Source organism: Aulostomus chinensis, chromosome 2 (genome assembly GCF_037954235.1).
Source record: "Aulostomus chinensis isolate RoL2024-O1b breed Wild chromosome 2, RoL_Achi_v1.0, whole genome shotgun sequence".
NCBI lineage: Eukaryota > Metazoa > Chordata > Actinopteri > Syngnathiformes > Aulostomidae > Aulostomus > Aulostomus chinensis.
In genome coordinates this window covers 8,249,270-8,271,709 of record NC_141321.1, presented here as the reverse complement: position 1 = coordinate 8,271,709, position 22,440 = coordinate 8,249,270, and the positions used below count along the sequence as shown (strand labels likewise).

Here is a 22,440-nt window from a genome sequence, read left to right as displayed (position 1 = left end):
AACACACGGTCAGGTATAATCAATATGATCGATATTTCATCAACGTGTTGATTTGAGCTAAATAGTCCCAAACTATGACAGTTCAGCTTCCACAGTCTGCTGGGAGGCAGCATTTCTATGCAATGAATTAGCTGAATTCAAACAAACACTCATTCAGTGACAATGTGTTTGAGAACTTGTAAACAGACGTTTTGTATTGTTTGGCTGTTGTTAATGTCTGGTCTCTAGAAGCTTTCAGCATCAAGTATCAAAAAGATAAATTCAAGAAACTTAAGATGTCTAACTGTGAGTAACTGATAATGAAATAAGTACTTTGGGTTGAAGTACCACTTTAAGTTATTCAATTGTTACTATTAGTAAATAGTTTGTGCTATTTTAAGAACATAAACCACTATTGCGAAGGAATGCAAAAGTTATTGAGAGAGAAGACGCACACAAAAAAAAATATTGTGCAGTGACCCTTAGGAGGCTCTGTAGTACAGAATATATTGAGTTAGCATCCATTTTTCAATGATTCATAAATGGGTTTATAATGCAATACTATTTGAAGTAACTCATCGTGTGTTTTGTTCCGTTTCAGTGATGGAAAACATCCAATTAAGACAATTTATCATTTATTATTTCAACTGTTTACGCAGGATCTTTTTCATCTCACTCTGTGGTGTTTCAAAGAACTAAACACATAATTGTGTGTCTTTTGTAGACCGTAATGAATGTAATGAGAACGCGGCTATATGTAATCCTGGTCAGTGCATTGATATGCTGGGGAGCTACCGCTGCATCTGCCCCAATGGCTTCAAAACCACCCGCGACCAGTCCATGTGTGTCGGTAAGATGTTCCTGTCAGCTCTCCGTAGTTGCAGCAGTGCTACTCCGTCTGTTAGAGGAACCAGTGTGACGCTTCCCTCTGTTGTCAGATGTGGACGAGTGTGAGAGGCAACCATGTGGCAACGGTACCTGTAAGAACACAGTGGGCTCCTACAACTGTCTCTGCTACCCCGGCTTCCAGAACTCACACAACAGCGACTGCATAGGTACATGAATATCCAGATGTGAGCATGTAGAAGAGAAAACACAAGAGCTATAATAAGATGTAATACAAGCTTGTATTGACAAGTTATTATGTTGATGTTTTCATCAGACATTGATGAATGTGCGACCCAGAGGGGCCAGTGTCGAAATGGGCAGTGTGTGAACACTGTGGGCAACTTCCTGTGTATCTGCAATGATGGTTATGAACTCAGTCTGGACGGCAGACAGTGTACAGGTACCAAAAATCTTTAATTTTTATTTTCATGAATATGATATGCACTCTGTTGTTTACAATGCCTCTCTTACATTCCTTGTTTTCTCAGATATAAATGAATGTGCAGTGAATCCGGGTACATGTGGCGCTGGGACTTGTTTGAATCTGGACGGCTCGTACAGGTGCATCTGTCCACCTGGCTATTACCTCCATGAGGAAACGTGTGAAGGTATTGCAGCATAAAGTCAGTCTTTTGTAATATCAGCCAAACATGGGAAATAAAACCAGGAATTTGTGAACTAGTAAAATATCTGCAAGCAGGAGACTCACCTCAGGCAACACTGCTAGTGCTCAAGTGCACACACACACACACACACACACACACACACACACACACACACACACACACACACATGCACATGCACGCACACACATGCATACACCCTCACACCCTTGCTCAAGCCAGCTCAGCTTAGCTGTGTAAGAGCAGAATAAAGTGCAGCTCCTACTGCTCCTCATCCATTTTCCTGCTGCTACAGAAAAGCGCTCGTCTCCTTTTCACACGTGGGAGTGGGCCCTAGCTAGAACACTTGGATTGTTTATACAGTGGGGCTGATGAAGAGATATTCGGCAGACTTCAACACATTCCTGCTAAGGGCTCTGTTCCTGGAAGCGGGGAGGAACAGCTCTAAATTTCTCAGCGTCAGTAATGGCAGCAGCTGGTTGTTGAGATGGGAGAACGTGTGACACAGAGGCTGTTCCCCATGATGTGCCTCAGTCCAAGTGTCCATTAGCGAGATGACATTCGGTTTTATCACATTTGAATAAACCATGACATATATGATATGACTTCATCCCTGCAGCCTTGACAGCAGTTCAAGGAAAGATTAGACATTGATTCAGGTCTGCAGGGTCATTTCTGTACACAAAAGGAGTTTAATTTGAATGGTGTCTGTCGTGGAGGATGATCAAGTGGTTGACCGATACCCTTCCTGTGTCAGATATCGACGAGTGCTCCCAGTCGCCTGAGATCTGTATGTTTGGAACCTGCTCCAACACCGAGGGAAGCTTCATCTGCTTGTGTCCTGAAGGCTTCCAACTGTCGGCCTCCGGACTCAGATGTTTAGGTAATTGTGTGTGTGTGGGGGCGGGTGGACATGGAGGGCGATCAGGCTCTGAAACTATCTTGTGCATGAACTTTAAAGTGTCAACCATAAATACCGGTGTAGCTGTGTAGTCTGCGTCTGAGTGTTAGAGGAGACTAAGCAGCAGTTAGCAGTGTTAGGCTTTTCCTGCCCTGTCAAGATAGCACACTGTGTTCCAGCTGGTTCTGTTGCTGCTGCCTCAACAAGGCCAAGGGTGGCTCTGCGCAGATCACTTTTCCATTCCTCACATGCGTGTGTGTGTGTGTGTGTGTGTGTGTGTGTGTGTGTGTGTGTGTGTGTGTGTGTGTGTAGATATGCTCACTGTGTGTAATGTGTGTTTGTGTTTTGCACATATGTGTGTTTTTGGCTTGGGTGGGGGCACGCTGAGTCCTCTGTAAGGGAGTTCCCTCTCAAACACTGAAGTGATGACATCATTGGTTCAGTGAGGCGGTTGAAAGTTTGCATTTCAGTTTTCCCGCTAGTGCCAGAGGTGCTTGACTGAGGGTTGGGGGATAAATGAGAGGAGCTGGGCGGAGGATGAGTAACATGGGCAGTAAAGCAGATCAAACCCTGTCCCACTTGGGAAAGCCTTGTTTTTGTTGTAAATGATGATTCATGGGAAGAGAATCGTGACAGTAACAGTAATCAAAGTTGATTTATCAGTCTTTATGTGAAAATTAGACATTATTTGATGTAATTTCATGAATCAAATCCACCTCCACAGTGATTTAAAAGATCGCAGTGTATGAGAAAGCTCATTTATCAGTGAACAGACAGCGAGTTTGGTGAAGCCTCCTGAGATCAGCTTTATTATTTCACCATGAACTTCTTGTTTGTGATGTTATTTCTTAGTAAGCAAGATTAGACAAAATCTACTGAGCCAGATTGCGCCGAACATGTCGGAGGGACGGAGCAGGGAGAGGGACCCGTTACATTTTGACACCAATCAGCTTAACTTGGCCAAAAAAAAAATGCTCTTTCTTTTTTAAACTTTGGATTGAGGTCTACGCTCCACCAAGTGCCATTATATTTGTTATAAGGTAGAAGAAAACAAGGTTGTGATAAATGAGGGTGGAATTAAAACTGATTTTGAACTTGGGTTATTGCAATAGGCACTATGTGTGTATGGAATGCGTCTCAACCAATTAATTATATGGTATAAATCATGCTGTCGTGGTTTTGGAAATTTGAGATATCTGCCACAACCATCAGATTTCTGTCACCACTGTCAAATGTTTTGTGGCTTTAGTGTTGATTTATCTTTAAGCTTGAGTTTATAATGAATGTTTTTGCATCATTTCTGTTATTTTTCACCATTGTATCTGCCACTGATTTAAGATATTACACCACAACGGCATCTTAGCTGATATAATCAAGGAGGCGGCACAGTGTTTTAACATTTGAACGAATTTTCAGTATGTGAACTATAAAATACGAATGACATGTTCACATGTGCGCTCACACTCTTCATACATACTTGCACGGCAGCTGAGCATGAGCATGTCTGTGGAAAGACCAATCCATTAGTTTCATGGTAGAAAGTAACCTGACACACCTAGACAGGCTCAACACGGCACCAGGTGTTCATGTACGTGTCCTTGCCTCAGAGCCAGGTGTGTGTGTGTGTGTGTGTGTGTGTGTGTGTGTGTGTGTGTGTGTGTGTGTGTGTGTGTGTGTGTGTGCGTGTGTGTGTGTGTGTGCGTGTGTGTGTGTGTGTGTGTGAGATCAGTGGTGGTCAGAACACTTATTTGTGTTGAGCTGTGTGAGGGCGAGTGCCAGCGGGAGAGCATGCCCATATGTTTCTCATTACAAGTAAGTGCCTACTCCAGGAAGAACAAGAGTCCTCATAGAGAGAGAGAGACTGATACAATGACACACCAGTCACTCAATAGAGATTCAACCTCCAAAACTTAAGGGCTGAAAGTTGCTTGAAAAGTGAAGTAGGAGCACTCTGCCTCTCGCGATTGTGGTTTGGCTGATTTCCAAATCTTCAAGTAAACACAACACTGTACTGGTCACTGGTATCTTGAAGCTTGTCTTCTGCTAAACACAACTTTAGCTCGGGCCATGGGAATATGATTCATTTTTCAATCCCATTAATCTCTCTAATGGCAGTGATTTTAATGTAATAATAATTTTTTACACTGGCGGCGAGACTCAGGTTTTAAAAAAAACAATTTAAAGAAACAAATGTTTCATCAAATACCTAATTCAAGATTTCTTGTGCTAAACTATTAACTAGGTTTTGCTAATGTGCCAAGTATGAACACACAGGTACAGATTAAAACAAGAGCTGTTAACCAGCTGTGGAGGTGGGGCTTCTATCTTTGCACTGGGACAGGCTAACTCTAATGCTCTTGTCTCCAGTTTGTTTGCTAAGCTAATACGATTCCAAGCTAATTGGCTGTGGACTGTAGATTTGTATTTGATTAACAGACATTAAATTGGCGCATGTTTTCTCATGTGACTGAAAAAGAAAGCAAAAACATGCTTTCATTCCTTCATGTCAAAGTGAAGTCAAAAAGGTAAAACTTTCCCTTCAAAATGAAAGTGAAAGAGGAAAATGTTTAAGAAATAAGAAAGATAGGAAACACAAGAACATTCAAAACAATCCAATAAAAAGATAAATATAAAGCCCAGTGTTATACAGGTTTATTGTTGATTCTGTCCATACCTGTTTAATCTTCACTAACTTCTTTTCCTTGTGTGTGTGTGTGTGTGTGTGTGTGTGTGTGTATTTTGACCCACAGATATACGCGTGAACTACTGCTACACTAAGTTTGAAAATGGCCGCTGCCAGGCTCCCAAACCTCAGAACACATCGAAGGAGGAGTGCTGCTGCACTGGAATGCTGAGTCAAGGTTGGGGAGACCCCTGTGAGATCTGCCCCAGCAAGGAAGAGGGTGAGTTAATTCCTTCACAAACAGACGTACAGCATCATACTTAAAATGATTTGGTATTCACAACTTTCTTCTTGTCATGTTCCAGAGGCGTATCCTCTCCTCTGCATCAAAAAGGGATATCAACGGGGGATCGATGACAACCCAAAAGGTTTGTTTGTCATCTACACTGAATCTTTGGTGTCAATTCATTTTGTGCTATGGAATTAACTTGGTTTTTACTTGCAGATATTGATGAATGCCTCAACGACCCTTGCGTTAATGGACAGTGCATCAACACAGATGGCTCTTTCCGCTGTGAATGTCCATTGGGATACCGGCTGGATATTAGCGGTGTCACCTGTGAAGGCACGTTGTCTCATTGCCTGTGGGTCTTCATACCGTCGTCTCTCTTTCTCCCTCTAATGCGATGTACTGCTTCACAACAGATACGAACGAGTGTGACATCGGTAATCCCTGCGGCAACGGCACATGCACCAATGTGATCGGAGGTTTCGAGTGTGCGTGTGAGGATGGCTTCGAGCCCGGTCCAATGATGACCTGTGAAGGTATGTGTCCACATCGTAGCCTTCCATCACACAACATTGCCCTGCTCCACTGTACGACCTGTTGTCTTCTGTCCAGACATCAACGAGTGTGCCCAAAACCCTCTGCTGTGTGCCTTCCGCTGCGTGAATGTGGTGGGCTCCTACGAGTGTAAATGCCCAACAGGCTACGTGCTTCGTGAGGACAAGAGGATGTGTAAAGGTACTACAACTCAATGACTCACTCATAAACTCATCTTCCATTACTGGATGGTGTTTGTAGAAACGACAACACATTTAGACACACTGGCCCCTTCATAAAGTTACGTAATTCACTATCTCTGTAAGATCCTCAAGCTTTCTCTGTCTCAGACGAACTTGAAACACTGGGAACTGTAACTGGACGAGTCACTGTTTACACCTCGGCTGTCTCAGATGGCTTGGGCGCCATAGCAACGGCTGTATTTGGAGGGAAGTGCAGGGACAGGAGGGACCTGTCAGTGTCAATGTCGTCATTGTTTACATTAGTGCTCCAAACAGACCACCAACTCTCTCACCTCATGCCTGTTAGCTCTGTAGTGCTCGGGTTGTGTTTGGCAGCCTCAGATTCAATCTTTGTTAAATCCCCGTTGTAATTCTCTATGCTTGTATACATACCGTATTTCTATATATTTGTGAATTCTTTCAGACCAGAATGAATGTGAAGATGGAGTAGATGATTGTGCCAGCAGAGGCATGACCTGCAAGAACCTCATTGGGACATACATGTGCATCTGCTCCCCCGGGTACACACGGCAGCCCAGTGGAGAGGGTTGCATGGGTAAGGCTACGTCAGCATGCTGTCACCACAGCCTCATGACAGACCTGCAGTATCTCAGTCCTAACAAAACCTATTTTCTTATACGCTCTTTGCAAACTTTACAACACTAGTAATTCACTCAACAACACAGTCTGAACAGGTATGATGAGTGACCTGACCCCCTCCCCATTCTTAAAGTAGACATAATGAATGCTGCACAAAACTATGAAAGTACTTTCAGAAGGTTTACTTGCACTAATTCTTGTTTCCTCTATTGAACAAAACATCATCAATGATTTCTGTCTTTCTACGGGCCTTCTCATTATGCCTTTACATGCTGAGATACCACACCTGTGAGATGGATGGATTTTCTTTTGTCGACGTTTAGAAGATCTTAAATTTTTCTTAGTTGATGATTGAAACACGGAAGTGAAAAAAAAAGTCTTGTTGCATTTTTTCTTTCAGTGTCAGTCTGCTGCACATAAACTGAGAGGGAGTCCACAGGAGAGTGGACCTGAGAAAAGTGGAAAACAAACATTTGAATGATTTTGATGAACCAACAAAAAGAGGGAAATGTATTTAACTGTGCAAACAATTGTGAATCTCAAAATCCCAGAATTTTATTTAAGGGCTTGAATGAGTATACTTTATTCTGGTATAACGCATGCCATCGTAGCTCTATTTAAATATGTAGATGGCATTTAAAAAAAAAAACGAAACAGAAGAAAAAAGAATTGTAAAATGATTCAAGTTTTTGTTATTCAATCTCTCCGTTGCTCATGTTTTCTCTCTTTGTGCTAGATTTGAATGAATGTTCAGCCAAACCAGGCATCTGTAAGAACGGCCGCTGTGAGAACACGGTGGGAAGCTATCGCTGCAGATGTGACCAGGGATTTATCGCTAACCCCACGCAGACGGAATGTATCGGTACGTACAATCTAGCCTCCAATGAACAGACTCGCTCCTGCTACTGACTCCTACTAGATACAGGATGATGGTAGTTATATTTAAATGCAGATGTTTTGTTTGTCAGAGAAAAGTGAAAAATAATTTATATGTTAGGGGGACTTTAACCCTTGATGACAGTCTCTTACCGGGTTTAAAACCATGAGTCTGTTACTGTCAAGATAGTGGCGAGGAAATCTTCCCAAAGGCTTCCTCCCACATCTAAATATATACCTCTGGATCAATGCGATGTGCTGAACTTGGTGAGAAAACCTCGGTGGCTATCTCCCCCCTGACGGACAGTAGTGATAGAGCAGTGTGGGTTATCTGTCTCTGTCTGGCTCTCTGAGGCCGGGTCCGTCTGGGTGGTTCGGTCTGCTTTCCTCTCTTTGTTTGTCAGCCTATCGGTGGGTCTTGCTCTCATGTTCCTCGCTCTCCCCCCATCCTCCAGATAACCGAGACGGCTTCTGTTTCACTGAGGTTCTGACTACATTGTGTCAGATGACGTCTAGTAACAGAAACCTGGTGACCAAGTCAGAGTGTTGCTGTGATGGAGGCAGGGGCTGGGGCACCAACTGTGAGCTTTGCCCTCTCCCTGGGACCACCCAATACAAGAAGATGTGTCCTCTGGGACCCGGCTACACCACGGATGGCAGAGGTACCTCACTGCTGAAGGAGCTTGAGTTTGAATGAAGTGTTAATGTGGGGGAAAAAAAACAAAAAAAACAAGTGTCAACAAACTGAAAAGAACATGAAAATGCACTCAATTTCTACTTGCCAAGAAACCATTGTTTCTACTTACTGCCACCACCTGATAGTGAGCAGCACTCTTATTGAAACTCTCTTTATCAGCTGGCAACAATGAATTAGACGTAACATCAAGATCAACTGATGCAACTCAGAAACAACTTGCACATATGGTTGCTGTACTTGTGGCAAGAAAACGTGACCTATTGTGGTTTATAATGAACCTTAGGTGCCAGTCAATTTTCAGGTTCTCTTCAGAAGTCTGACAACCATGATAAGGACAGGAAATGTTTATTGTTATAGGTTATGGTAGTGCTTAGTCCCCTGAGGCTAAGGTTGCCCTCAAATTTTCATCTAAGGACGCCCCTGAAAAAAGTTGAACCATAATTACCAAAGTATTTCGTTCCATGTTGTTAGAAGGTCCTTAGTAACCATCTTCCTCAGAAAATTAAAAGGGACACATACCAGTCTCTTAGATTTTGGTTAATGTGTGGAACACAAAAAAGGTCTGAATTACAGTGACTGAAGGCAGTAGGAGTAATCAAGAGATGTCACTTTGAATAGTTGCTGGCGAGGCAGTGGTTAATGCCTCAGCAGCACCACAAAAGAGACCTAATATTGACAGTATTGCTGTCAAAAATACGTCAGTGAAGTGTTACCATGGTAACTGAGGTGCCACATGCTCAGTTTTATGACAGAAACTAACAAGACAGGATGGAGGTGCTTTCACAATGATGCTGTTTTCCATCTTGTGGGCAGGTGTGAACACTGAAACTGCACATAAACAGCAAGGACCACGCAACAGGAGATTGTCTTGATATGCCCCCCAAGGAACCCTGGTGCCCTTGAGTGTGGCTTGAATGTGATCCGAACTTAGTCTGAGCCAAATGCCAGTGTTCGCCACATGTTAGCTCTGTAATCAGGTGACGTGGCGTCTTTGGACGGGTCACCGCATCCAAATTGTTGCACTTTGTGCAGGAGAAAAAAGTAGAAGACCTTCTTTCTGTATTTATTCTCTTTCTCCCACACCAGACTCATCCGACTAGTAAACACAATGAATGTTCTCACGTTCCTCCTCCTCTTTTTAGTTTACTGGCTTTTGGCAAACCAGCTTATGGATGTATAACCGCCTCTAACGTGGTTTGTTTCATTTTGGTGTTTTTCTCTGGGTAAAAACAAATGTAACATAACAAGGGGAAAATGCTCTGATTCAGATCGGAGCATACAAACTATGTGTGTGAAACAGGCCTCAGTCCAAAAACTTGGGAAAGGGAACAACCTAATGGGCTTTATTTGGTGCTCCTAAACGAACCTCTCAGCTTCAGGATATAATATGTCTACGGAAGGGCACTTGAGCTACTTTAAGCAACCCGGTACAGGTTTTACAAGTTAATCTTTTTTATGAACAAACGTGAATGGAAAATAAACACATAAATGCCTGCCTGAAAAGAAGAAAGTCATTTGTTACACTTTGGAAAATAGTGGTGACTAAATTAACAGAAGATACTCATATTTGACAGACTGCTGATGCATAGAACAGTATTGTTCTTATCTGCTATTGTTCAGGTCTCCATTAATTTTTGGGGGCAGCATGGCTCAGAGGTAGAGTAGCTGTCTAGCCACTAAAGGGTCGCTGGCTCAATCCTCACTTCCCCCTCGGAAGGATGTTGAATTATTCTGTGAATGTTGTTCCCACACACATAATTGCCTCCTAATACTGTTTAAATGAGGTTGACTGTAATTGTTATGTCCAGATATTGATGAGTGCCGAGTGATGGGGAACTTGTGCAAGAACGGTCAGTGTATCAACACCTTGGGCTCCTATAGCTGCACCTGCAAACCAGGCTACACCACTGACATCAGCGGCACTCTGTGTGTGGGTAAGGCCACTTTCACTGCCACCACTTACATTTTATGGACACTTCCCCTCCCATGTGCACCTCCTGTTCTCATTCATGCTCTCTTGTAAAGAGATAGAACTGCATGGGTGGACTTCCCACATGCTCCACAGAAAAATGCAGCTAGAGTCTGTCTGTGTCATTATCTCCCTGTATGGAATTTCTGGCTATAAGATCAAAACTCTCTCTCTCTCTCTCTTCTCTCTCTCTCTCTCTCTCTCTCTCTCTTTCCCCCCCCTCTATCCCCTCACCCACACCTTCTCCCCTAGATGTGGATGAGTGTATACAGGCACCAAAGCCTTGTAACTTCATCTGTAAGAACACAGAGGGAGGCTATCTCTGCTCCTGCCCCCGCGGATACATCCTACAGGAAGATGGGAAGAGCTGCAGAGGTAACACACACACACACACACACACACATACACACACACACACACATACACACACACACACACACACACACACACACACACACACACACACACACACACACACACACACATAAGAGAACCCTTAGATATTCAAAAGTAGCCCACGTAGCAGTCTAGTGCTCCTCAGATCAATTGAATTCACCAGCATGCTGTTCCTGCTTGACTGATTTTCCAGGTTAGAGCTCCAGTAGCGCTGAGGGGGCCAGGCCCACTGCCAGTGTTCTGCTCACTGTCCCGAGATGCTCCATTTGGACTGCCATGTCCATGTGCTTGTGTTATTCCTGAATGTGTATCCCAGTGTGTCTGTTTACCAGGCTTGTTTCTGATTCTAAATAAGTATACTCATGGTGCTCAGTTTATAAAGATTCTTTCATCTTTATTTATCATAGCTTTAGTTTCCCCCCCTCTACTGTGCCCCTCTGTGTTTCCGGTGTCTGGTTCATTTGCAGTTCATTTGTAGGTCAGTGACTGTAGATGGACTGGAATTTGACTCTGAGAAATGAGCCGCCCCCATACAGTCGACAGGCAATCATGTGACAATGTGCTTTCAGTAAAGCACCTTATAAACTCTCAGTTTTCTGTTACGTTCATTCTTTATATCTCCTCTTCCTTTCAGACTTGGACGAATGTTCAACAAAACAGCACAACTGTCAGTTCTTGTGTGTTAATACCATCGGTGGCTTCACCTGCAAATGTCCTCCTGGCTTCACCCAGCATCACACTGCCTGCATTGGTAAATACAAACACGGATCTCCTGTATAACCTCTTAATATCACTGTATGCTTGTCTGGGCAAACTCAAAGACAACGAGTCAGATGGTGTCATGGCACTGGAACCAGTTCACGGCGTACACCCGGTGTTTGTTCCGTCACGGCGTGATTTCTTGGAGGATCTTCTAATCGAGTTCATAAAAGACCCCTGAAGTGCTCTTGTCTTAACACTTGCTAACTCATGTTCAGAGTTAATGAACTCTGGCTGCTATCGCAGTGATCTTATTAGGCTATACCCATTTGGAGTCATGGCAGCTTAGTGATGCTTTGTTATGGAACATTGCAATGGATTGTCATGACTACCACAAGCTTTTTTCCAGTCCATAAAGCAGCTCTCATGACCCCACATCAGGTCTCAGACAGGTAACCCCCAGTGCAGGAGTAGCCCAGGCTATATGTACAGAAGTGTTGAGGTGTTCTTAATCAACACTTGGAGCACCAGCTCCCACCTCAGACCATCACATGCAACTCGACTGTCTGTGTGCACAAGAGTGGCTCCGGTGACGGTCTAGCACATGGACTGCAGGCTGTGAGATGTATTTGATCTAAAAGGTAAACGATAAGAGAGATGAAGACCAAAATATGGAGGGAACTCCACTGCACTCTATATCTCAGATGGGCTGCTGGCAGACGGATCAGAGTGCTAGAAGACTAAAATACACACACACACACACACACACACACACACACACACACACACACACACACACACAGGTGCATGTGCACATGCATACAGGCAGATGTAATCAATAGTATTTCATCTGAGGTCTGTGTGACAGCGGGGAGGTTAGAGGAATAAATGATCTTATATTGTTTGCATTGTTGTAGAACAGGCTTCACAAATCATAAATAACACATTTGGTAAATGTTAAGGGGTGATTAGCTTGTAGTTTTTTTTATATCAATTGAATTATTTTCACCTACTCTTGTGGTGTTTGTAGGTTGAAGGAGCGAGTAGACTGAAAAACAGAAACTATTCTGGAACTAGAATGGATGCTACATGGTGCTGACGAGGGCAGACACACATTGAACAAAACGTTTTTCAAAGGCCCTTTTTACACACTGAATGAGACATTCTAGCTCCCCGCATCAGCTCCTCCACACAGCTACAGAGAAGGACATGTACTATAGAGCGGTAGCTGTAGCTTCAGAGCGGTATAGAGCTGCAGATTAAACTATAGAGGGATATACGGAGCAACAGATGGAGCCGTAGTAGGTATAGATAAATCTGCAGGGCTACATTTGGAGTACTAGATAAATCTGCAGGGCTACATTTAGAGTACTAGATAAATCTGCAGGGCTACATTTGGAGTACTAGATAAATCTGCAGGGCTACATTTAGAGTACTAGATAAATCTGCAGGGCTACATTTGGAGGACTAGATAAATCTGCAGGGCTGCATTTAGAGTACTAGATAAATCTGCAGGGCTACATTTGGAGTACTAGATAAATCTGCAGGGCTACATTTGGAGTACTAGATAAATCTGCAGGGCTACATTTGGAGTACTAGATAAATCTGCAGGTCTGCATTTAGAGTACTAGATAAATCTGCAGGGCTACATTTGGAGGTATAGGTGTAGCTAATGAGCTATAGATGTAGCTGAAGAGTTATGTATCGAGTTTACTGCTTTTTTCAATTTAATCCACATAGTCATGTTCGGATTTGAGATCTTTTCTCACTTTAACTTTTCACTAGTTATATGACAGGAGTCAAACATGTTTGAAATGGCTCCATCTGGTCTGAGGTTTGATCAGTAGGTGAGAGGTTTGCAGACTATGAGACTAATGTTTGCCAGCAGTCTGTGGTGACCTGCCAGATTTTTGATAGACCGTGGCCGACGCCCCGTAATCTTATTGATGACTCAGCAAATCCGACTTACAATCACCCTTTATATCATGTGTTGTGCTCTACGTTCTTTTGAAACTCCTCTCCTCTCTGTATAGATAACAATGAGTGTGCAACAGACCCCAATCTGTGCGGCTCCAACGGCGTCTGCCAGAACACTCCAGGGAGCTTCAACTGCGACTGCCAGCGGGGTTTCTCATTAGACCCCAACGGACAAAGCTGTGAAGGTCTGAAAAGAATCAATACCGACCTCAGTATCAATATCTGACTCACTGAATACTGAAGTCTTACAATGTGTGTTGTGTGTGCTTCCCACAGATATGGATGAGTGTGATGGGAACCACAGGTGTCAGCATGGCTGTCAGAACTTAGTGGGCGGGTACAGGTGTAGCTGTCCGCAGGGTTACCTGCAGCACTATCAATGGAACCAGTGTGTGGGTGAGTTAGGCACTGGCTGTCCCTCTCATGTTTCTTTTCATCAGCAAATATAAAAATTCCTACCATCGGAGCATCCTGGTGAGTTGGTTTCCCAATTATGTACCAGGCAAACTAGATGTTCTGGGCAGGAGCTACGCCCTGATCGCTCGAGAAAGAGTGGAGTGAGATAAATTATGCCACAAAAGGGACAGACACTAAATAAACACCAAAATCTGGAAGTATATAAAATACTTAACTAATGATGTGCAACTGTGTGGCCTTGGTGTGACAAGCTTTTCACAGTGTCACCCCACTAATTTTAGCTGGAATCACTCCACACATTTATAACCGTCACTGCAGCATTTCCCAGTATTGTGTGTGTCCTTTAAACTGGAACGAACTTGTGTTTGTTTACTTCCCATCAACTTCCTCTGACCCAGATGAGAATGAGTGTCTGAACAGCCAGATCTGCGGGGGAGCGTCATGCCACAACACCCTAGGGAGCTTCCGCTGCCTCTGCCCCACCGGCTTCAACTACGAGCAGACAAGCGGAGGCTGCTCAGACATCAACGAGTGCTCCACCACCCAGAACCCCTGCAAGTTTGGATGCTCAAACACTGATGGGGGCTACCTGTGTGGCTGTCCACCTGGATACTTCAGAGCTGGCCAAGGGTATGTTTGTGCAGGGGGGTCTCAGCGGGCCCTGAGGGTCTTCCAGGGGGTCCTCAGCAAAATGAGTATTTTCTTTTAATGTTTATCAGCCTTCAGAGGCTTTTTTAAAGTAACACAAAATTGACACACAGCACTGACCTGACTTTTAGATATTTCATCTAATAATTAGAATAATAGTTTTTTTGGTCGTGTTTGTTTCTTATTTTCGTCTAACATTTTTTTAGTAATTTCCTTTTAATTTATCAGATGAATTTATTCATGGGGGGGCACCATGGCTCAGAGGTAGAGTGGCCATCTGGTAACCGAAGGGTCGCTGGTTCGATCCTCACTTCCCCTGGTGACCATGTCCAAGTGTCCTTGAGCAAGATACTGAACCCCTATTTGCTCCTGATGGCCCTGAGATGGACTGACATCCCGTCCAGGGTGAACCCCGCCTCTCACCCAATGTCAGCTGGGACAGGCTCCAGCAACACCCCCCCCCCCCGCACGACACTTAAAGGATAAGTGTTATAGAAAATGGATGAATGGAATTTACTCGTCTGTTCCCCCTTGTTCTGAGAGGGAGAACAAGAGTGAATTTGCCAAATTTGATGAAGCAAAAACAAAGACTTTAACAAGAAAACATCTTCAGCGTGTAGAAAAAAAAATAAACGCTCTATGATTCCAAAATATCAAAGTATAAGAACAAAATGACTTCTGCTGGGTATTTACCACTTACTGAGGGTCAACTAGGGCTCCAGACTGTATAGAGATTAAACAACCTCTGAGTGTGTGTGAGAATACTGCCTGTAGGGGTTTCCAGCTGAGTGATGGCCTTGTGGTCGTTTCAGGCATTGTGTCTCAGGTCTGGGCTTTGGGAGCGGCAGCTCCAGCGGTGGGCAGGAAGGTGAGGTGGACGATAATTCTCTGTCTCCTGAGGCCTGCTATGAATGTAAGATCAACGGCTATCCCAAGAAAGGACGCAAACGCCGCAGCGCCAATTCAACACTGGAAGATCACGTTGCAGACGAGCTGGTAATGTGTCTATAAGCAGGGACGGGCCACAGACTAGCCACACTTAGTTCACAAAACACACCTTTCAAGGCTATTTGTTCGTCATCGTGTGGAAAGAAGTGACAAAAAAAGAATTTTATACTTGGTACAAATAGACATCATGATCTAGTTGCTTTTTGCATTACTTTCATCAGTTTATTAGACTTAAATTAGCAATGTCTACATAGGAAGCAGCCATCATTCAGATGCTCAGCTGTAACGGTTGTGAAGCTCACCAGTTTGTGTGCGTCTCACACTCACCTGCTGCTCACACTGAATCACCTTTCACATCTGTGTCATCATTTTAACTCACGTTGCAAAAAAAATCAGACGTGAGAGTGTTTAGTCTTATTATACTGGCACAGATCAGTCATGGGTTATTGACGTCATGGTTGATGAGGATAGGAGAAAGTGTAAATAAGCGCTACTGTACACGAGAAGCCTTAATTCGTGGGGAAATTGGCAACTGCAGTGGCGAAATTGGTGTACTAGACTTCTTTATTATGTACTTCTGGTGTTAAAAAGACTGACCAGTTGATTTTGATTTATACACCTTTATTTCATACAATGTTACATTTGATCTTTTTCCAGATGAGTGAGAATGACATCATCAGCCTGGCCAGTGTGGACATCGAGGACACCCTGCAGTTCCACCTGAACATCAGTGACCTGAGTAACCGTGACCACATCCTGGAGTTCACACCGGCTCTCTCCACTCTCAGTGACCATGTGCGCTACAACATTGACTACGGAAATACGGAGGGCTACTTCAAGATCAACCAGAGAGATGGTGTTAGCTACCTGCATGTTAGCAAGAAGAGGGCCCTCTCCCCAGGGGCATACTACCTTCAGATCAGCAGTATCCCCCTCTACAGGAAGAAGGAGCTGGCTGAGCTGGAGGACCGACACGATAAAGACTACCTCACAGGGCAGCTGGGAGACATTCTGAAGATGAGGGTGCAGATCATCCTCCATTAACCATCACAAGACTGAGGCGGGTGGAAGTTGCCAGCAGCTGCTAATCCAGGGTCAGGCTAACACTCCCCGAAAGGCCAAACACGTCTGACTCTGGGTCAGTGGTTAAGGGGCAACTTCTACTTGCTCAACAAGGAGAAGGGCTTGCCACCAAAGAGACATTGAAAAGGGTTGGGAGGGAGGGAGGGACAGCATCATTGCCAAAGATGATTCTACATATCATAGATACAATTTCTGTGGGAAATGTCAGCTGAACAAGGCAGTATGAATGATATCAGTCACATGAAGAACATATTGCCTTTACAACATAAGCTGTAGAGCACTATCACGAGTGTGAATAAGGTTTTTAATTATTATGATATGTGGAATCAAGTGCCACTTTGAAAGGCATGAGGACTACAGGAAGCTCTAAAGGCTGGTTTTTAGAACTCAGCTTAGGTGGAAGAAAATGGTGAGTCCCAATAGTCTGAAATAAATTCATTTCCTCCCCTCGAGCACATGACCGAACAAAGCTGGGTGCATGGAGCTATGCACACCTCTCCTTCCCCAGTTCTTAATTTAATGTAGTGACGATGATGAGAACGGTTAGGAGAGGAAAGGAACCCACGGTGGACTATTGGGATGTAGCCATGTCTGAGCTTGAATGACTCCTACTGCATATTTAAACAATGCTTTCCCATCTTTCCTACTGACTAGAATAATTCGTATTTACTGGTGCTAGCGACACAACCACATAGATTTCTGAATGCACTGTACTACCATACAACACCCTGTAGTCAACAATCCGATCAGCCATGTCTGTGCAACCGTAACAGCTAGCTTCCATAGCCTGCCTGCTCTCCTCTATACTACATGTAAATTGTGTTTATACTGTAATAATCAATGCCACTTTTAATCTATGAAGCATTTGTAAACTAGAGGAAGCCCCTGGAATAGAGGGGTTTGTAATGGTGCTTATAATGACCAACTACTTCCTTTGTAAACTGTATACATACACACACCTGCACACACTCACAGACATACACAGACATAAACACACACACACACATTGATGATGCCAAACCTGGGCCTTCATGATTATGCACTGAGGTCTTCATGGCCACTCAATCTCTCACACGTACAATCAGTGCTGCATTGCCACGGACCAGCCTGACACCAGTCTGTGTTCTTGTTCACATCCGTGAGGGTTTAGTTGTAAATTCACAATAAAAACATATTTTTGGTCTAAATGTACTCACTGCTGTGCTTTCCCCTTCATCAATACTGCCTCTGTGGATGTTTGAGCAGGCGACTGGCACTATCCCAGTGGAATGATCTGGAATCAGGGTTCATACACATCTTACCAATACGTTTCCATGATTTTTCCACAACAGGGAAATCATTTTATGGCCATACATTCTCTGAAATAAGTTTACACTTTAAAGAATTACATAATTCATAAATTAACATTATGACACACTATGTCACTACACATAAAGCTGTACTAAAATAACTCAATTTTGGCCAGATTGGTCTTAGTTGATCCGAACAACCAAACACGACTTCATATTCAGGTATCAGAGGAATATTTTCTTGAGATTTCAGTAATTTTCTGGCTTTATTGTTCAAAAATTTCTCCAGGCCTAAAAAAAAATTACAATAATTAAATAAAAAATTCCATGACCGTATGAACCCAATGAAATAACCTGTCCTGCACTGGCCCCTAGTGGAAATATACATGCTTTTTCATTTGATGGAAAGTAAGCCAAGGGGGAAGTTGCTCAGACAGAACTTCAAGTTTCACAAACGTGAACATGAAATACACAAATCAGTTTCATTACAAAAAGAAAAAAAATGGCTTTATTAGCAGGTACAGTACATTTACTCAAACACACTTCATCCAACAATAATATTTCATTCTTTCAGTTGCGTCCAGTTGACCCAAACCCTCCAGCTCCTCGTTCTGTCTGATCAAGCGTCTGGAAGGACAGAGACGAGGATTAGTTGAATAAACAATCACACGCGTGTGCTGTGGAGTATTTGTTGTAATATTATGATGTGTTTTGCCTCTTGCTCCTCAAGTTCTGGGTAGCAGATCCTCTCACACACCAGCTGAGCCACTCGGTCACCCTTTTTGACTGAAAAAAAAAAAAAAAATACCAGGATGATGAAAATGATACACCAATAAAATATCTCGATACAAATTCAAACTATGGATAGAGTAATCTAACTTTTATTTATTACTTTAAAAGATGATAAAAAAAGTCAAATGTGCCTTAAGTGTGATACTTGTTTAAGTGTTATCTGATTATTTTGAGACATTTGGGTTTCTAGCCTTTTCTGTTGAGCTGTTAAAAATAACCGATACGTAATAACACATTAAACAGTTTTAATATTCATAAAGTCCTATATCCTTGTGCAATATCCAGATTGCAGAGGGAGCAATAATTGCTTAGAGATCTTTTCTGTATTTATAACCTCATTAAATTATTATTTTCATGTTTTTCTAATTAATATTAAAAAGGCACAAGGAGACAATTGCAATATCAGTCCACATTATAGCAATCCGATATTTGTTTGTGTTGATGCCTTTCTTCCAAACATCCTTCAAATCTGCTCCACACACTCACCTCCCCTTGTACATACATCTGCCTGACTTTGACAGCACAACTATTAAAGTAAGCACAATCAAACGCGCGTTTGCTTTTTGTTTAAACACATTTTAGAATCATTTAACCAGCTCTGCACAAGTACAGAGTCCCAGCTGCATTGATGCAGTGGTTCTATATTAGCGTTCCACTCAATTATTGATGATAATAATAATAATAATAATAATAATAATGAGTGGAGGGTTATGTCACAGATGACCCCAATTACCTTCAAAAACATCCTTGCTGAAGTTAAAGAGAACAACTCCAACATTGCCTCGGTAGTCCTCATCAACAACGCCAGCTGGGGAAAACACACATAAATCAAAATGACTAAAACAGATCAAGATGGCGCTGTAGGTAACGGCAGCCACTCCGAACAGTCTGTCTGTCTGTGTCTTGTCCAAACACTAAAGAAGGGAAATGCAAATAAACGTACCACCAACATCTATGAAGTGTTTCACTGCCAGTCCAGATCTGGGTGCTGAGAGGGAGACATAAATGGGAAATGGACAATTTTATATAGCGCTTTTCTACCTTAGCAGCACTCAAAGCGCTTTACAGTGTCATCTCATTCATCCATTCACACACACACACACACACACACACACACACACACTGATGGTGGAGGCTCTCATGCAAGGTGCCAACCTACTCATCAGGAGCAATTATGGGTACAGTATCTTGCTCAAGGACATTTCAACATGGTCACCAGGGTTGAGGATTGATCCAGTGACCCTTCGGCTGCTAGACGGTCACTCTACCCCTGAGCCATGCCGCCCACAAGCATAGCATAGCATAGCATATTATGGGGTAGGTGTGAAGTTTCTGTGGCACGAAGCAGATCTGTTAGCTCAAAGTAAAGACTGGTGGAGAGTCTCACTTTGTAAATGTAGAGCTGGTCTCTCTCTCTCTCTCACACACACACACACACACACACACACACACACACAAACACACACACACACACACACACACACACACACACACATACCTACCTACCTACTCTCCCGTAGCAGCCATGAGGCACTGCTATCTGGATGTCTGTCTTCACAATGGCCTTATCCATAGGAGCAATGGAGTAGTTATATGCACTGTGCGAAGAAAGATGGTGGCTTAGCTGGTCAATAAGATATTCATTAAAATAAGCTTTTGTATAACATTCTTTGTGATTAAGGCAGATATTTAGTTGATGCATTGCAAACAAAGGCTCACAGAAATTATCAGCTCAGACACGGTATATCTACCTGTAGAGGTCATATCCTGCAGCCTGAGCTGAGCCTCTGGTCGGAGTTGTCGCATGCTCGGAGAGTTTAGCGAATCTAAGTATAGGTTTCTCGTCCGCAGCCTGAGTTTCTGTCCTGGATCTCTTTGATGGAGAAATTGCAGATGCACCAGTAACTTCTAGGACGGGCATGTTAGCAAAGTTGCCAAAATTAAAACAGATATGACACTAAATACTGAGCGTCGTATGAGAAGACAAGTTATAAACCTCCTGGCTTCTGCTACTGAGCTGCAGTGTCTTGGCGGTCTTTACGAATTTAGCGCGCAAGACGTGCGGAAGTAGCGTCACAAACGCTCCTCCTACAAAACCAGACGTATTTTACCATTAGTGTCAATAGCAAGGGCAAATAAATAAATAATGCTGTCACATATTCCGCACACTATCACTTGGGGAGTAGAAATAACTTTGATACACAGGAAGAAATCGTTGTAGTCCGTAACTATCGCAACGTCACTGTTTCGCGTTTTTTCACTGAGTTCTCGCGAGAGGCAGGGGCCGTGACTGAAAAACAAACCCCTTTAACATTATGACAGCTACTGCTTAACTTGCTTGCATTTCAACTCCAGTGTAAATCTGACGCAGTGTCGCTAGAGTGCTGATGTAATGCCACATGATGATGTTATGGTTATAAACGGCACCGTTTAGCTGGCAAAGCTAACACCGGTGAGCCACTGCCATTTTGCTAACAGTAACAACAGCTCGCATCATCTATTGCTTGCCTTCTTTCTGCTCGGTCATCTTAATGTGGAATCCCCTCCCAGGGAACCGGTAAGCAGCATCAAAACACGACGAGCATCGTAGCGAGAGACCCTGTAACCCGAGGAGCGCGCGCGTCATGTTTTCAAGCTCTGCATGTTGAGCAGCTCAGCACTGATGTGACGTCACCAAGTAGCAGCGAAGCATTCCTGGTCACTTCCTCCCACGAGATGCAACCCCACATTATTCATTCCAAACATTCACTGATGTGATTTTTTTTATTCCCCTTCTCAATACACATCTATGTTGATAAGTTATGGGTCGTTGTAAGCTCTATTTGCTGATCCCTGTACCGCGGAGCATCTTCCGGTGCTCTTGATGTTGCACCTTTAGCCTGCAGCAGTTCCTACTACCACTCATATAATCTATCCATCGTTCCTCACAAGGATCAATTCCTCACCAACGACTCCACGCTGGCAAATGTCTCTATCACACAAGCGAGACCAAACCGTTCCATGGACTTGTGTACGTTTGGAAGGTGTGTCACTGATCTCTAATATTAGAATATATAATATTAGAGGGCTCTTTCTAAGTTGGGCTCATTTCTTAGTTGTTCGGTTGGGTTTACGGACCTCAACCAGTCAGGATTTTGCCAGCCGATTTGAAGGGGCGGAGTGTCATTATGAGCATTCTGGCAAATTAAAATGAATCAGCAGCCAATTACTGGAGGCAGAGCATTAGCTTAAAATATTAGCCACAGGCAGCCTCCTCCACTGCTATGAAAGTCCAACAGAGGTCCTGTTACCAGTGGTAGGCTTAACTTTTTAATAATAAATACCATGATTATATTTCCTCAATGTCTCTTACTTTTCAAGTCTATTTAAACAGGATGTCGCTACCTGTTTGTAGCATGTTATAACCTGCTGTTCTTTATTGGTATAATGGTGTATTTGACCTTTTTTTTGTTTGAAAATGACATTTTGTTGTTGTTCTTCTTCTTCTTCATAGGCCTGAAAGAATTTGACTGTGGAAGAAACCTTTAAATATATAATATGTGGACAGACAGTCAAGAATTTCGGATGAATAAACCTTTGAATAAAGATTGATGGCCGGAATGTAAAACAAAACAGAACAAAAACCTTTAAATCTACACTATTTTGACAGAGAGTATAGCAATGTAGTCTCCAGTTCGCTAGGTGGTGCTGTTGGGGTACAAAAAAAGGGTCCTGGAGCACAACACAGAGGGCGAATCACTTTAAAAAAAAAAAAAAAACATGTGCAACAAAACAAAAATAGAATTAAAAAAAGAAACAAACCAAACTAAACAAAACACATGCTCTCCATGACACAGAATATGATACCACAGACTGTAATCCAGGGAGTCACATTCGGTATATCTCAGTTCCGTCCATTTCCTTGCGCTTGCCCTGTTTACCCTGTTTTACTTTCACAGTTTATAAACACAGAGTCTATTTTAGTTCTACA

The 22,440-nt window shown here is 43.1% G+C and overlaps 2 protein-coding genes across 3 annotated transcripts in view; one reads left to right on the top strand and one right to left on the bottom strand.

The window, feature by feature from the left end:
• Positions 1-18,494, top strand: part of fbn1 (fibrillin 1) — a 72,068-nt gene extending 53,574 nt beyond the window's left edge. The window contains exons 46-66 of the mRNA XM_086225730.1: positions 704-829; positions 918-1,034; positions 1,142-1,267; positions 1,356-1,475; positions 2,248-2,373; positions 5,142-5,294; positions 5,380-5,442; positions 5,520-5,639; positions 5,720-5,839; positions 5,916-6,038; positions 6,504-6,635; positions 7,416-7,541; positions 8,011-8,217; positions 10,061-10,186; positions 10,474-10,596; positions 11,252-11,368; positions 13,350-13,478; positions 13,570-13,689; positions 14,109-14,340; positions 15,171-15,354; positions 15,964-18,494. Of these exons, the coding sequence (XP_086081856.1) occupies positions 704-829; positions 918-1,034; positions 1,142-1,267; positions 1,356-1,475; positions 2,248-2,373; positions 5,142-5,294; positions 5,380-5,442; positions 5,520-5,639; positions 5,720-5,839; positions 5,916-6,038; positions 6,504-6,635; positions 7,416-7,541; positions 8,011-8,217; positions 10,061-10,186; positions 10,474-10,596; positions 11,252-11,368; positions 13,350-13,478; positions 13,570-13,689; positions 14,109-14,340; positions 15,171-15,354; positions 15,964-16,350 (3,077 nt within the window). The 3' untranslated portion in view covers positions 16,351-18,494. The remainder of the gene's footprint in view (positions 1-703; positions 830-917; positions 1,035-1,141; positions 1,268-1,355; positions 1,476-2,247; positions 2,374-5,141; positions 5,295-5,379; positions 5,443-5,519; positions 5,640-5,719; positions 5,840-5,915; positions 6,039-6,503; positions 6,636-7,415; positions 7,542-8,010; positions 8,218-10,060; positions 10,187-10,473; positions 10,597-11,251; positions 11,369-13,349; positions 13,479-13,569; positions 13,690-14,108; positions 14,341-15,170; positions 15,355-15,963) is intronic.
• dut (deoxyuridine triphosphatase) lies at positions 17,966-21,167 on the bottom strand. Of its 2 annotated transcripts, XM_086225755.1 has the most exons (7): positions 20,979-21,167; positions 20,222-20,378; positions 19,977-20,068; positions 19,414-19,458; positions 19,204-19,278; positions 18,394-18,464; positions 17,966-18,305 (listed from the first exon to the last, which is right to left on the bottom strand). In XM_086225755.1, the coding sequence occupies exons 1-7, from the start codon at positions 21,094-21,096 to the stop codon at positions 18,249-18,251; spliced, it is 615 nt and encodes a 204-aa protein (XP_086081881.1). In that variant the 5' UTR covers positions 21,097-21,167; the 3' UTR covers positions 17,966-18,248. The 2 variants fall into 2 exon arrangements, with proteins under 2 accessions (XP_086081881.1, XP_086081887.1); XM_086225761.1 differs by lacking the exon at positions 20,979-21,167 and having other exon boundaries at positions 17,969-18,305; positions 20,222-20,969.
• Between the last annotated feature and the right edge of the window lie 1,273 nt (positions 21,168-22,440).

Bases quoted from the DNA above. Each gene is read 5' to 3' on its own strand.
- dut (XM_086225755.1), bottom strand. From the start codon at position 21,096: ATGACGCGCGCGCTCCTCGGGTTACAGGGTCTCTCGCTACGATGCTCG. The intron at 20,069-20,221 runs GTAGATATACCG...TTCTTCGCACAG, and splicing joins GCAGGATATGACCTCTACAG to TGCATATAACTACTCCATTG. The intron at 19,279-19,413 runs GTACGTTTATTT...TGTTTTCCCCAG, and splicing joins ACACTTCATAGATGTTGGTG to CTGGCGTTGTTGATGAGGAC.